We start from the raw sequence: 15,589 nt of genomic DNA, 5'->3' as shown, positions 1-15,589 counted from the left end.
GCTTTAAGTATTTTAAAATAAATTGAGAAAAAACTTGTTCGTCAAGCAATGCGCTGTATGTGTGACTTCACATGGGGAATTGAAGGCTACAATTCTACCCTCAATGTGAACACCAAAACATGCCTATCATGCTTTTTGGCGATTTCAACTTTCCATCAATAAACTGTCTGATACAGCGTCCATGCTAATCAAATGTACACTACCAAGCGAATTCCTAAACACGTGCCTTATGTTCGGTTTAACAGTTAGTTACCACTCCTACGCACGTAACAGATCACTCCGCCAACATTTTGGACCTTGTTCTAAGGACTCATCCAGAGAATTTTCCTCTATGGCCTGAGCGATCATTTGGCAGTTTACACTACTTTCTCTTGCAGCATGATTAATCACAAAAGAGTTAAAGAGACAATTACACTTTATGATAAAGGCAATTACGTGGCATAAATCGCGACTTAACCTTTTTAGATAAGCTTACACCTGAGTTTTCTTCTCGCTCGGTCGAATCAAACTGGATACCTTTCAAGGAATTTCAGCATCTCTTAAATCTACATATACCAACCATAGACATAACCGAGCGGGCTGGTTCCCCATGGTTTAACATATCATTCAAACGACTAAATAACAAGAAAAAAACGCTTATCTAGAAAGCCTAAGCGCACTAACTCTCCCCTAGCATGAACAAAGTATTACAGCGCCGAAAAACACTACAACACGCAAAACGCACCTTCTTCTCCAACACTTTACCATCAATGCTGCAAAATAACCCCAAGCGATTTTGGAAAACCATTATGCCTCATGAACCTTCTCTCATGACCCTCTGTGATAATTGCAGATTTCCCATTAATGCATCTGATGTGGCGAGTGTCCTTAAAGGGCCCATGAAAAGCTTGAAGCCGTGCTTAAGAAAGGCGCACGAGCGGTCGGCGTGCCTTCGCTAGTCAGCAAAGCGCAAAAAAATTTTAGGCTAACATCTTTAATAGCGCAGATATTCCATATTAAAAATGACGCTCCTCCTCTCCCGTCACTGTAGCCCTCAACTCATACACGCCGATGCGCCGGCCAAAAAAAAAAAGAAAATGTCCGGGCCGACGCCCCGCCCATAATGCGTCACGAAGTGACGCCACCGACTCTCGGTTTGTTTACTTCCGGTAGTGCTCCGATCCTCCGATTTCTTCCCCTTCGTGTTTGCGGCGGTTCGGGTGTCGGTCGCCATGGATCGCATGGATCCCGAGCTCGAAGCGAGGCTGCGTGAAGCCGCTGCCGAGTTGGACTTTGATCCATATGATTGTACTCCGTTTCGTGATCCGCTAGACAGCGACGACAGCAGCACGCCATCGACTGGCCCTTCTGAACCACCCGCTGGCAACGGAGACGACGGCCTACCATGGTGCGTTCCGTGGCGCACGCGCCACTGCACATAAGTTATTACAACTTTCTTATTTCACGAAATGCCGTTTCGTGTTTGCTTCGCGGCCTTTTCACATTTTACTTATGCGCAGGTGCCGCTGCGGCCGCTGCGAAAGCATGCCCACACCTGAAGATGTGTGCTGCCGCAGCATGCCGGAGGTGCTGGTGGTGTGCCAGCAGGACGGCGGCTGCATTACGATCCTTCCAGCGTTCCGTGTGCCTAACGCCCGAAGTCCTTCGGGCTGTGCACATTGCGCTAGAGGAGGAGGGAGCGAACATCGATGGAGACGGAGATGTAAACAAGTAGGTAGTGCGGAAGCGTCAGGTGACAGATTCGCATTATTTTTTTTGTGTGTGTGTATGATCCGTTTACTGTAAAGCGTGGTATTTTCAGGCAGCACCGCTTCATAGCCTACCGCCTGTTTACCAAGTGGATTTGGGGCAGGCTGGGCGAAGGCAACAGGGTGGCCCTGCCAGCCTGCGTCGTTTGCCGGATTCGGCGTGAATTTCCGTCGGCGAGCTACGTGGGATTCAGGCACCCTCCCCTTTAATCTCAGGTGATTGTCGCTTCACTGCATGCTGTATTCTAAACATTATCACGTGTGCCAGGCGCACTGCTTCGAGTGGTGCATGGAAGTGCGTTTATTTTTAAGGTGGAAAAATAGAGAATGCTATTTTATGAACGCCAAGTTATGCACTGCGTCAAGTGTCTGTTTAGTGGCACTGTTTAAGAACAGACATCTCATTCCTCTAAAGTGCCAGAACTTATAGATATCTAAGCAAGAAAGGTGTAGAACTGTTAGTGAAAAATAAAGCCTGGAAAGAAAATTCAAATCCTAGTAAAAAAAAAGATGCACATCCAAAAACAATCCAGAATGGAGGACAATGCTGAGCATCGCCAAGTCTGCTTGAGCACATGCTTCCAAGCATCTACCATAAACATTCATTTATTTGGAATGGAATTTTATAGAAAAAAAAATTAAAATCGAAACACAGAATGCTTGTGCCGAGGCAGCACAAGCATTCTGTGTTTTGATTGATACCGAGTGTGTGAGTGCTCAATACTGACACAATGAAATGAGTGCTTGAAGGTTTGTTTATTGATACTCCTAGTTGTGAATACATGACAACAAATCGCAGAATACATCCATTCCAGCAGTGGAGTAATACAGGTGAAGCACAGATCAAACCACAACTCTTGTTCCTGGATTTGCTGATCTGAATTATTAATTTGAATTTGTTTACAGTCTAATACGCTTGCAGAGTGTTACATTTCTTATCTCCAAGCTGCAGTAATAGCTGGTCCTTTTCAGGTGTGTTTGCCAAAGTGTAGGGGCAGCGCTGCATATTTTCAAAACGTTGTGCAGGTTCAACCGTCCTTGAACCAAATTTCATGAGCGTTAGCCATTGGCCGCAGTCACAGTTGCTGCTGCCACTTAGACCTTGGCTCGCTTGCACCCTTGCTCAGCTTTTTGGCAATGGGCTAGACTGGCTTCTCTTTGTTCAATGGTCTCGGCAGGCTGTCTGGCACGGTTGCAACCTCCGTCTATAGTGAGGTGGCGTATGTGCATGGTGTATTTCCGTAAGTTTAATGAAGGAGAAGGAGTAGATGAAACATTAAGACGATGATCATTGTAGCGCACGAAAATGTCTTGCAATTAGAAATTGATGGAGGCGATGTTTACTGTACAGAGGAGAGTGTGTTGTAGTTTTACTACGAGGTGTGATAGGTTGTGGCAATAGCATAGTGCTCTCATGTCTAAGCTATAAAGATGACATTGTTTGCTGCACAGCGTGAGAGTTCAAAGTCAACATTGCATTCACTTTGAGGTTTGTGCACGGGAGAAGTAGAGCGAATGCTCTAAAAGCCTTATTTTAGCTGTCTCAGCTATCACCAGCTGTCATGCCTGGACATAATCCCCTATTTTTTGATTATCAGCTGTATCTAACTGTGCATTATATCGCTCTCCTTTCACAGTGAATATATGTACACAAATTCCGCCAGCTAAGGTAGCCAATGCTTCTCATTTTGTGGCCTGTACCGCAGGAATCACTTAGTTGGGCTGGGAGACCTTGTCATTGCCTGTTCTAATATTTATCCCTCTGGCATTTTATAGAGCGAGGAGCTTCTTTCATAATTCATTCATTTGGCACTGTTGATAAGGATGTTTTTAACTTGTTCTCTTGCAATTTCTGGGGCCTGAACTTTGTCGACAGCTTGGCTTGTTATCTTGCTTCCTTGAGATCTGTGAATATGTTTCTAGTTTTTACTGTCGCTTTTCTATCCGCATATCTCTTCTTCTGTGGCTTCTTTTCATGGTCGCTTTTTCCAGTGTTGGTGTTTACATTTTATTCATCTGTACAGGATAGTCAAAGGAAAACGGAAGGCAGTATAGAACAGAGCACCAGATAGAAGGAGCAGAACTGAAGAATTTACAGCTTTGCAGAAAAAGACCACGATGAAATTTGCAAGGAGAGAAGAAGGGAGCACTTATCCAAGGAGAAGAGGTCACCTGCTTTGGGGCAGAGCATTCCGACCAGTTACGTGCGTGTGTGATGGTGGGCTGTCGGCTTTGACGGTTCCAAGCGGCCTCCACTGGCTTCTGCTTTGGTTATGTGGGCTGAGGCATTCCCCGTCTACGGTACGAGCAATGCACTTTGCAACAAACTCTCATGCTGTGCAGTAAGCATCATTCTCTTCATCAAGTTCAAACTACAACATACTGTTCAGCTGTGCGGCAAACATTGTGATCTTCATGAAGTACCATCTGCACCACTGCTTCATTTGACCTGGGTAAATATGGCATACACGTACGCCATCTGGACGAGTGCGGCCGAGGTTTGCTAGCGTAATGTCGGACCAATTTAAGCAGTGTGACATAATTCGCAGTGCTTTCACATTACTGCACCTAAGCAGAATTGAGTGCACTCGTGCAATCTCTTTTGGAGGGGGGGGGAGGGAGCAGTTCTTTTCACTGCACTAGAGTATGCAGGTTGTGCCACAAATTTTTCTCAAAGTTGGCAAATCCCATGAATCCTTGCAGCTCATTAACCTATTTGTAATTTTTTAGCATATGTAATACCTTTACTGCAGTTTTGGTCTGTTTTATATTGTCACAAACCCTGCCTTAACGATAACAGAGGCGCGGGATCCACTTTACGGTTACCCGTCGTCCCTCTATGAGGTTTGAGAACACAGTTAAAAGTTAGGCCGGTCAACCAGTGAAGTGCGTGTGTTGGTGTGTGATCAAGGAATAAATTTATGCGTCACTTTTTTAACACACAATGGGAACATATATAGGTAGTAGTCCAAATTACACTGCATAAAAAAATTAATAAAACACCAGGACATGATAGTAATAAAAAACGACTCAATAAATGACAAGAGAAAAAACCGACAATGAGCATACGCTGCGATAAAGAAGACTATAAAATAACAAAGCAAGTATTCCAGAGATAGTAAGTAAGGGCGAGAGTTACACAAAAACACAGCGTAAAATACTAAGCCAGGTCAAGGTTTAAACAAAGGCAAAAAGAATATTCAATTAACCGACAGTCTGTAGCAAAACGGATTCTCACAGCCTTCTTATCTAATGAGGTATCGTAATCGCAGAGTTGGCCGGTAGCGGCAGCCATACAGGGAGTGGGGACGACAAGTTGGTCGTGGGCTCGGTGAAAAAAACAAGACACTTTCCTGGAGCAAGCAGCCACGAGAGTAAACGTTTTTGTATAGCAGGCCATCACATAGGCATAGGCAAAACTGGCTGTTCGAGGTTGGGTCTTGAGCAGCAGCTAAGAACGACTCCAGATGCTGATCGGTGTGTTCCTCGGTTCAAAAGGTAGGAGTATTTGGAAATCTCTGAGATAAAGCAGTGACGTAGTGATCAAAGTCGTCCGCGTCGCATTCCGTCGTGGCAGGTGGCAACCAGGAGAGGCAGTCTCCATCTGCGTGCCGTCGGCCGCTTTTGTATGAAATGCTGTAGTCGTATTCTTGCAAGCGAAGTGCCCAGCGGGCTAGGTGACTAGACGGATCACAGAGATTGAGTAGCCAGCATAGGGAATGGTGATCGGTTACTACTACGAAAGGCTCTCCGTACAGGTAGCGGCGAAAACAACCGCGAGACATTCCTGCTCGGTGATGGTGTAGTTGTGCTCAGTCTTGCTTAGAGTCCGACTGGCGTAAGCAATCACATGTTCACAGTCGTCATAGCGCTAAACGAGGACAGCACTGAGGCCTATGCCACTTGCATCCGTGTGCACTGAAGTTGGAGCAGAAGGGTTGAAATGCCGTAAGATAGGATGTGATGTTAGGAGGAACCTCAGTTGTCGGAAAGGATGAGTCGCATTACCTCACCGACTTGAACTTGTGCAGTGTGCAAAATGGCTCCATTCTGCACAGCTAGTACACTGCAAGTCATGTACTTTGCGCTGTAGCCTGGCGAGTCACAGCGACCATCCCCTGCCAGGTCTGTTGTTGTCCCTACAAGCTCACTAGCAAGTTCTGCTTGCCTTTGCTGAAAAAGCTGCAAAGAAGGAGATGTTCAATTTAGAGGCTACAAACTTGCAGTCATGTGGTTGCCTTAATGCATATTAGGATGAGGGGGGCAGGTTTCAAATGCCGCATTGCTTTTCACTTTTCTCACAGCACATTTACTAAGAAAAATATTGCAAAAATTATGCCTTCAATACTAGAGCATGCAGCTGGTCTATTAAACATGTAGCCAAAGGCAACAGAGAAGTGCAGTAGCAGGTGCATTGCACTGCAATGCCTCCGCTGTTGCATATATGCTGCATTTTATATGTTTTATATGTTGCATTGTAGCTTGAAGTTGTTGTCATGAAAGGATGCGACATATAGTTGTCGAGTTAATAACATATACTTTGACTTGAATGTTGTATGAGAGATATCTTTATTGTCAAACCTCATTTCTGGCAGGTAGCAAGTATGCCCATTGGTAGTTGTAGTAGGTCCTCTCTGTGGTGTCTTGCACCCCAATGGATTGCAGGAACCAAAGAACTGAAGCTATACCGCAGCCAGAGAACAAGATGCCTGCAGCCAGAAGGACATTTCTTGCTGCTTTTCCTTCAACCAGTGGTTGGCTTTTCCAGAGGAAAGAATGTTGCAGTGAGCATGTCCCCTTCACAGTCACAAGGCTTCCCGCTATGCTAAAGTAAAGGGTTCTTGTTTGCCCGCACATTGTTCATGTCTCAAGAAGCTGCCGCAGGCAACCCTTGAACACAAGGAATTTTCGCTCTTTGTAGAGGGGTTCCTCAATCGCTGACTGGGCCGTTTCATCCTGATGGTCGCTGAAAAAGAAGTGCAGTGATGTCAGCGATTGGTGCCATGTGATTGTTAATATTATGAACTAATACGTAGCAGCCGTGGATGTTCATCTCGGAATGTCTTGGCTGTAAAATGTGCTAAATAAAGCTGGTGTCAAAGTTTATAGTAGGTATGCATTTTTCTTTTCATTCTATCAACAGGGAACAGAAAAATGCCATGGCAAATTAGGTACACTTTAGGGCTACGCAACATATATTTTTTTCACAACAGAATCAAATATCCTTGTGCATCTTAGTGACTTGTTCAAATATTTGTGCAAAATTAAACTTCAAAGTGCATGTGATGGCTCCGTAGTAGCTCTAAAGACAGCACTAATGTACATTAGGCAGACACAGCATGACCATATTGTGTAAGGAAAAATTGCCCTTTTGCTACCTGATGCAACTGTGAATATCCTAACACCACGTCCGAGATTAGTGGTGTGCAAGGTATGTATGAGGCATGGTCTCTACAGACTCATCAAGGCAATTTTTGTTGACCCATTGTGAGTATTACCACATCCTTAATCATGTCAAGCCATGCATGAGAGTTATGAACGCTATCATTCGAATGGACTGTGTCACAGGGAGGGTATATTTGCAGGTTTGAATGAGTGAATATGTGACACATAGGTGACGTATTTCGTCAAGTTTTCTTTTTTTTTTTTTTGCCTAATGAACAGTGCTTAAATGACAAATTTTCTTGCCTGCCATAGCCAGCAATTGCACAAAAGTGGATGAAAGAAGTTCTGTTCCAACGAGCGGCCAGTGATAGCGGTAACTGGCCAGTGATAGCAGCCTGCCACAGACTTCTCTGGTGGCAGGCTTCTCTGTTTGAACCTTGGTGCTGACTAGAGATTTAAATCCAATAGACACCTGTGTGCCTGGAAAAATTTCATATATTTAAAATTATTTGCAAGCACCCCATCTACGTTTAATGTAATCAATCATATAGCTCTTTAATACATTTTCACAACACTACAACATCTTTATCAATAATGACTTACCAACAGAATGGCACTCCCACATTGTGTTGCCACAGTATGAGTGCGAGTAGTTGAAGGCCCCGCTGGTGATGCTTCCTGCAGACAGATATTCATAATTATAATGATGGTTGCAGATTTGAAATTTTTCATGCTTTCATTTTCAGGTGCTGTATAAAGTGAACTGCCCGTAACAAAATGCAAACATTGTCAACTTGCTACACATACACAAATATTGTGAAAGTGGAGAACTGATATGACTAAAAAATTTGCACAGACAAGCTGTAGTTTGTGGAGTTTCAAGAGCCCTGAAAAATTTGGAGGCATGTTAGCAGCACAAACAAAAGACACAGTGCAGGACAGTCGACTAATACACTGTTCCATGAACCAATCCAGCAGCTCATTATTTTTTAACGTCGGGTCTCCCATGTTAATTCAGTTAATATATGTGCTCCGAGTTTCTTTTTTTGGTGTGCCAGTGCACACCAAAGCCTTGCATCATCCACTAAACAAAATTAACTATTTGAACTCCAAAATAATCTCATCTATACAGGAAGAGCTACATTTTAATTGCTTCCAGAAGGTGCCTCAAGCGATGATCGAGCTTGTGCATGGAAGCAGACATAGCATTTGCACTAATTTGCATAGCTTACTTACTCGGGCAATAGAGCCATCATATGCAATATAATACAAAGCTGTTCAGTACAGTTGAAAATTAAGCATGTACATATGTCAAAAGACTTGCATCATCCACTGGACAAAATGAACTATCCAAAATATTCTCACCTCTACAGGAAGAGCTGTGGTATTTGGATCACCTCTGGTAGGTGCCTGAAGCAATGGTTGAACACGTAACTAACTGCATGAAAGCATAATGACATAGCAACAATTGTGCTAGTTTATATAGCTTCTAGCAATAGAGCCATCATATATGTGTGCAACATATTCTAAAGTTATATATGTGGCCTAAATATACATAAATATAAATATAAAAGTATATATACATTGTTATTAATACCATGATAACAGTACTAACCTGTCCAAAGGAAACCTGTGTAGTGCCGAGGTCTTTCGGGCTTCCTGGCGATGATGGTTTGCCATGCTAGGAAAAGAAAGGAAATTTGTGCGTAATCAACATTGTGTTAATGGCAGTTTTATTATTCTGCACATGAATGAGAATGAAAGGAGACAACAGTCTGCAAGTGCAAGGTCATAGGGGATACCTTCTTTTTTTTTTTATCTATATACCACATGTTATTTTTCCTTCCACTTGGTATTTAATTATCTTTCTGCCTAAAATCGTTACAGGACTAATTCTGATCAATGTCAACCACAAAAGTATTTAAAAAAAACCTACATTTACCTTGGACTCGACTGCTGGCTCCTTTCATTAATTGTATCATAACGAGCCAATTTTCCGCTTCATGAATGAGATAGACATGCATATACAGGTGTTAAAAGGCAAAGATCAAGAGTAGACTAAACGCACTGTAAAATAAGCATATCTTTAGGTGGATGGGGGTGGGGGAGGGGGGGGGATGCAGTTGGTCTGTATTGTTATTAGTGTGCTGGTATTTTTTTATTAGAAGTCAGGCTTGGTTTATGGGGTTCAACGCCCCAAATTCGACTCAGATGAGGCGCCGCACACCACTGAGTGACATCGCACATCACATGTACAGGTGCGGACGTAAGTAAACGGAGCAGCTAGGCTTTTTCAGTCAAATTAAAATAACGCCTTCCTCACTGGAGATCAGGAAATATTTGTCCGTGAAAGGGCACTTGCGTCTGCTACCGGTCCACGCATACCACGACTACCAGTTTCAAATATGCACCGAGTGAAAAATGAAGAAAAAGCGTGCTCCGTTTACTTTTGTCCGCACCGGTACGCGGGCACCTTTCTTGCGCTTCCGTCGAAAAGCGGCCGCTGTGCCTTGGGCACAGCAGTCGACCACCCTAACCCACTGCACCACCCAGGCAAATTATACTGCGATTGTTGTATTCGCGCACACGTTAGTGTATGTTAATTCATGGTTCCATGTGCGCAGGTCGCCTTATCTTTTTTTTTTCCTTATCCGCGCGCCGCAGGGCGAGAGCTCCCTTTCATACATTTTCGTTGTGGTCCTCTCGCAAGAGCGGTTTGCGCGCAAGGAATCTGCGCCTGCAAAACTTGCGCTAGGCTTCATGCACTTCCATACGAGACTCCGAGTCATGCTACGCGTGTTTCCACAATAATTCGCAACCCAGAAAACTTACCATTCCAGGGAGAAACTGCGTCGGCAAAGCGTCGGACTTGAGGCGTTGACGTCTCACGTTGAGGCCAGTTTGCTGCGCCAAACTGGGATTATACTGGTATGCGTCACAGGAAAAGTGGCGGCCACAAACTCTGAGCTCCTGGCGCTTGTCCGACGATGACAGCCCGACGCGTTGGAGCCAGCTTTCCCGCGTAACACCTTGCTTTGTAGGGACACGATGTCGCATTATAACATCTTTCCTGTCCTCGGCTTTACAGGCAACTACACAGCAATGGTGGTCCTTGCAGACCAGAAAAAAAGCAGCAGTAGTTGGGATCGCGAGATTTCCAGACTGACAACCGGGCAACACGTGCTTTTGCGAGCAGACGGATCTCTCTCGGCCGGAAGTGTTCCGCTTCTATCAAGATGCGCGCAGAATTCTTACCTTTCTTTAATGTACAATAATAACTAACGAATAAAATACTACTTTCAGGAAGAGTAGTGCTAATTTTAAAATCTATAATTGCAAAAATTACACGTGACGTCATATGGCCATGGCCAATGATAACGCTAACCCCAATGACGTCGCATGGGCTGGGCGGCTGAAAACGCACGGTGGTGAGTCGCCCAAATCGGCTGCGAGCGGCAATTTTCCAAAATTATTTGTAAATTACAGCTAACACGCAGAGCTTTTTGAATGTGATCTCGATGCTCACTAAGACCACCTCTAAACACATGTAGCATCAAAATACGGCCGTAAATGGCGTTTCAGGGGCCCTTTAAAGGTCAACTCCGGTGGTTTTTCCATCATTCCGTGTTTTTGGTTGAATTACATTCATCGGCACGTCCTGACTCGAACACAAAAAACCGTTTCTCGAAATTCCAATTAGAAGTATTTTTATAAAGAAAAAACAGCAAACCGAAACCGAAACTGCTTTCATGGCCAGAAACGACGTCCCAGGTGACGAAATGGTGACGTCACACTCAGTATTAGAGAAACACTCGTACGTGCGTTGGATGGTGGAAATAAAGTATGGAAATCATGAAGCATTGCATAAAATGTCTGAGGTAGTTCAATATAAACCTTGCAATTTCATAATCATGCGGGAAGTGGACAGTAACGCCGGTATACTGTTTGTGACGTCAGAAACTCAGTGTTGCCAGCAGAAATAGTCTCAACTTAAGCCGTGAAAATAGCATATTTTAAAGTCGTGTTGCGCGCGAACGGATTATCGTACGGCGCCCAAATTTTGTAGAATGCGTCAGGACGGAGAGGAGAATCTACAGTAAAATTTTTATTAGAATATGCGAATGTCAAAAATCCCCCGGAGTTGCCCTTTAATTCTGTGTTTTCTTCTGTTTTCACTAATGAACCTGCCGATAACCTTCCCGATATCCCATTTTTGGATCATCCACTCATGGAAAACATATCATTCAAACCTCAAGGCATTGCCAAAAAATTTGACTCGCTAACCAATACTTCCTCCCCTGATATTGACAGCATAAATTCAAAAGTTCTCAAGAATACTAAAGATATCAGCAGTGGGATCTTGTCACTCATTTTTCAGCAATCGCTATCATCAGGATCTTTACCACGTGACTGGCGGATCTGCAAAATCATTCTAGTGTTCAAGAAAGGTCACCGTTCATCCCCATTAAATTATCGCCCGATTTCCCTCACCTGCGTTTGCTGCAAAATCATGGACCATACTTTGCACCCACATGTTGCTGCCTTTTTAACTTCTATAAATTTCTTCCATCCTAATCAACATGGATTCTTTAAATGCCGCTCATATGAGACACAGCTTGTCCTTTTCCTACACAAAACTCGTACTTAGACCGTAATATTCAATGTGATGCTGTGTTCCTTAATTTCAAAAAGACATTCGATAAAGTTTCTCATGGCCGCTTAATACACAAACTCTCCCATTTGAATCTGCACCCCTTCATCGTTAATTGGATTCGTGCCTTTTAAACTGACCGTCATCAGTTCGTCTATGCTAATTGTCACTCATCATCTCTTTCACCCGTGAAGTCTGGCATCCCACAGGGAAGTATACTAGGTGCCCTTCTTTTCCTTATATATGTTAATGATCTTCCACTTAGTCTTTCTTCCAGCGTCCGACTGTTTGCTGATGATTGTATCATATATCGTTCCATAACAAATTCTTCAGATATCGTCGCTCTTCAAAAAGACCTTTCACAAGTGCAACATTGGTGTAACACGTGGCTCATGTCTCTTAATGTTTCAGACCTGAGTGATTTCTTTTCCCCGTCGCCCCAACTTCATCGTGCCAGTGTACACTATTTATACCAGCCCAATTCCTTCGGTCAATCATTACAAATACTTAGGCGTTCATATCTCTCGTGATCTAATTTGGACTCTCCATGTCACCAACATAACTAACTCTGCAAAGTGTCCTTCGGTATCTTCGGTGCAACCTGCTCTAGCACCAAGTTCTCTCAAATCGCTCGCTTACAAAACTTTCGTCAGACCTAAACTTGAATATGCTAATTCTGTCTGGGATCCCCATCAGATTAACCTTGTTAATACCAATGAGTCGGTTCAGAATCATGCTGCCAGGTTCTTCTCATCTGACTACCCCTATCATACCATCCTCTCAGGTCTGAAATCACAATTGCAGTTGCCTACGCTAGTCACCCGTCGGAACGCAGCACGTCTCTGCATATTTCACAAGTTCTTTCACAACTTTCCAGAAGCCAACCAAATATTTCCACGTGTGCATCACATTTCCCGCCATAACCACCCGAACGCTGTTTACCCTGAACGTGCACATACCACCACATTTACGCCATCATTTTTCTTAAAAACTGCCCGTGACTGGAATGACCTCTCCGCTGAAGTGGACACCATTATGAATGATCGACTGTTCAAGACCACCTATTCAACGTAATTTTTGCCCATCTTTTATTATGTATAATACTTTTGCCGTGATATCCCCACCCCTCATGTAATGTCCCGAAAGGAACATTTGAGGAAAAATAAATAATCAAATAAAAGCATGCTATTAGGAACACATGTTTCTCCAATCTGTATTTTTTTTTATTGTACTGAATGTACAAAAACAAAACAAACTGTCAAATTAATTAACATTATATAGACTCTTGCAGCAGCTCCGCATCTTCTGCAGAAGCAAAAAAGCTAAGTGATCTGCACAGCCACAGAAAAAAAACTTCAGGTCATTGGCATCTCTGCACAGTGCGCTGGCTTACGCGAGTGAAATCAGTCAGACTCGTTAAACTGAGGAGGTCCTGCATCTAAGTGACCTGCACTGGCACAGAAAAAAAACTTCAGGTCATTGGCATCTCTGCACAGCTTACCGGAGTGGAATCAGTCAGACTCGTTAAACTGAGGAGGTCCTGCATGAAAACAAAATTCCCGCAACTTGCAGAGATATACATCTATGAAGTGAGCTGAAGGTAGTGGTACCTAAGCTTACCGTAAACATTAGGAACTGTCTTTCCTGGTGGTCCTGGAAACAAAATTTTAATAGACCTAAAGATTGAAAATATCAAAATAAGTTCAGGCGATTTGCATCAGTTCAAAACACATCGACCTAGCGTCAACTCAGTAAAGCCAAAAGCAACTCCACACGATGGGTCCTGCATGAAAAAAAAAAAAAGAATTCTTGCAGCTTGCATCACGAATTCTGGAGTCTAAGCTGTGTGCGATGACTTACCACGTCTTCCAGAGTGCTTTGAAAACTAATATATCAATCAACCTGCCCAAACAAAACAAACTTTAAAAGAGCCGTGACCACCGACGCCTAATCAAAATGCATTGGCTTACCATAAATGGTAACAGAACCATCCACACAGGTGGTCCTGCATGAAAAAAAAAAAAAAAGGCTGTGGCTAAAGGTACGTCGGACGGACCCTATCAATGGTCTTAAATGTACGTCCGACGGACCCGGTGCGTTTTTCTTCGGGATACGTCGGACGGATCCGGGAAATATTTTTCAGAGGTACGGCAGATGGACCTGATGTTTACGTCGTCGGGAAAGCCGGACGGATTCGGGAGGTGTACGGTGGACGGACCCGATCGGTGGGGTTCGTCCGACGTCAGACCCAACGCATTTTTCTCCGATATGGGCCTTGGGATCTGTCGGGAAAGCCGGACGGATCCGAGATCCCCAGATGTGGTTGTAACAACTTGGTAGCCATATGTAGCCAAATCGAAGTTGGTACGAGGTGTGCGAGGATAGTGCGAGGTGCAAGAAGTATGTACAACATACTGCATGCGTGAAATGTGAAGTTACAAAGAATAGTACAGTGGCAAGAATAGTACCTAGAATAGGTGAAAGACTGATAGACTACGTGATGGCATGATAGGTTTACGTGAGTTGGACTGCGGCAGGGTGGCAAGAGCGCAAGTGCATGTAATCGCGGTGTTGACGGCCAGCCCGCGGCCCGCACGCCCGCTCATTTGGTCCTCGTTATCATGTGGGTTAACGTCTACGCCGGTCGTTATGTACTTTTGATTCTTCAAAGTTTCCTCACTTGCATCTGCGATGAGATGCGTCACGTAACGCATCGCTTTCTGCTCGCATTGAGGTTTGGTGCTGCAAGTTCTACATAGTACATATACTAGCGGCGCTGAAAAAGCTGGGTACTGCCGGCGTCTCTAGCCCAAGCATTGCGTCATTCGTGTTTGTTGTACAACTAGATGTGTGGTTTGTGCTTACCATGAGATGCTGTGATGCACGGATTACGTCCTACGAGGGTGCTGTGTGAGACTACGACAGTGCTGTGATGAGTGCGCCAATGTCCGAACGGACATCAGTGTGTTCGTTTATGATCGGCGATGTTCCACGTGCATGTCAGTGTTTTAGATGCAGTGGTAATTTATTTACTAGCGCTGTGCAACAGTCAGACGAAAATAAGTCATCGACAATTTGTTATCAGACTGCACTACAGAGCTCAAAACTCGGAAAATGGGAATGCACATGATGCAGTTTTCGCATGTGAGAGTGGGCCGAAAAATAAGTGCCCAGCCCACACCGCCGAGATGCGCATTACTACGGGTGAAATGGTTCAGGTTTCTGTAAAATAGCTGCCTGGCACAGCACCTTCCTAAATGTACAGGCTTTGTGCAGGCTTTGTGAAGGCCACTTTATCATTAATAAAAAACGAATATGCTTTATGTGTTAATGATAGTGCTTTTTCAGTATATTATGTTTTTTTTTTTTCATTTTTCCTTAGTTTCCTTCGTTTTTCATGTCAGACAAACAAAAATGGTACACTTTTAAACTTGTCAGTCCTAAGCTGAACATGAATATCTGCCATGCATGTGACAGCTTTAATGCTGGAAAGGTTGACGTGTATAGCATGTACGTACACGCTGCGACATCTCAGCGGCACGTTCGACTACTTGTCCCAAGGTCGTGATGTTTAATGCCAGTGATGGCAGTCGCACTTTGGTGCAGGTGAAATGCAAATGCATCTGTTTCCTGAGAAATGTCAACGCAAAGTACAAAGCCTGGGCAGTCAAATTATTCTGGAGCTCTCCACTACAGTATTCTTCATAGCTACATATGTCACTTTAGGATGTGAAACCCTACATGCCACAGGTGGGATGCGTTGTTTTTTAGATTTTGTAACCTCTCATCTATGTTGTGCAACATT

General features: G+C 43.9%; 1 protein-coding gene across 4 annotated transcripts; it reads left to right on the top strand.

Moving 5' to 3' along the window:
- Positions 1-873: 873 nt before the first annotated feature.
- Positions 874-6,924, top strand: LOC146173204 (uncharacterized). Of its 4 annotated transcripts, XM_084584941.1 has the most exons (5): positions 874-1,387; positions 1,500-1,710; positions 1,802-1,964; positions 3,773-4,090; positions 6,414-6,924. In XM_084584941.1, the coding sequence occupies exons 1-3, from the start codon at positions 1,212-1,214 to the stop codon at positions 1,910-1,912; spliced, it is 498 nt and encodes a 165-aa protein (XP_084441067.1). In that variant the 5' UTR covers positions 874-1,211; the 3' UTR covers positions 1,913-1,964; positions 3,773-4,090; positions 6,414-6,924. The 4 variants fall into 4 exon arrangements, with proteins under 4 accessions (XP_084441067.1, XP_084441068.1, XP_084441070.1 ...); XM_084584942.1 differs by lacking the exon at positions 3,773-4,090; XM_084584944.1 differs by lacking the exon at positions 6,414-6,924 and having other exon boundaries at positions 1,557-1,710; positions 3,773-6,049.
- The last annotated feature ends 8,665 nt before the right edge of the window (positions 6,925-15,589 follow it).

This window comes from Amblyomma maculatum, chromosome 11, assembly GCF_055883805.1.
Source record: "Amblyomma maculatum isolate TAMU_Amacu chromosome 11, ASM5588380v1, whole genome shotgun sequence".
Lineage (NCBI taxonomy): Eukaryota > Metazoa > Arthropoda > Arachnida > Ixodida > Ixodidae > Amblyomma > Amblyomma maculatum.
Note: the sequence above shows the minus strand (reverse complement) of the source record. Positions and strands in the feature narration are given on the sequence as shown.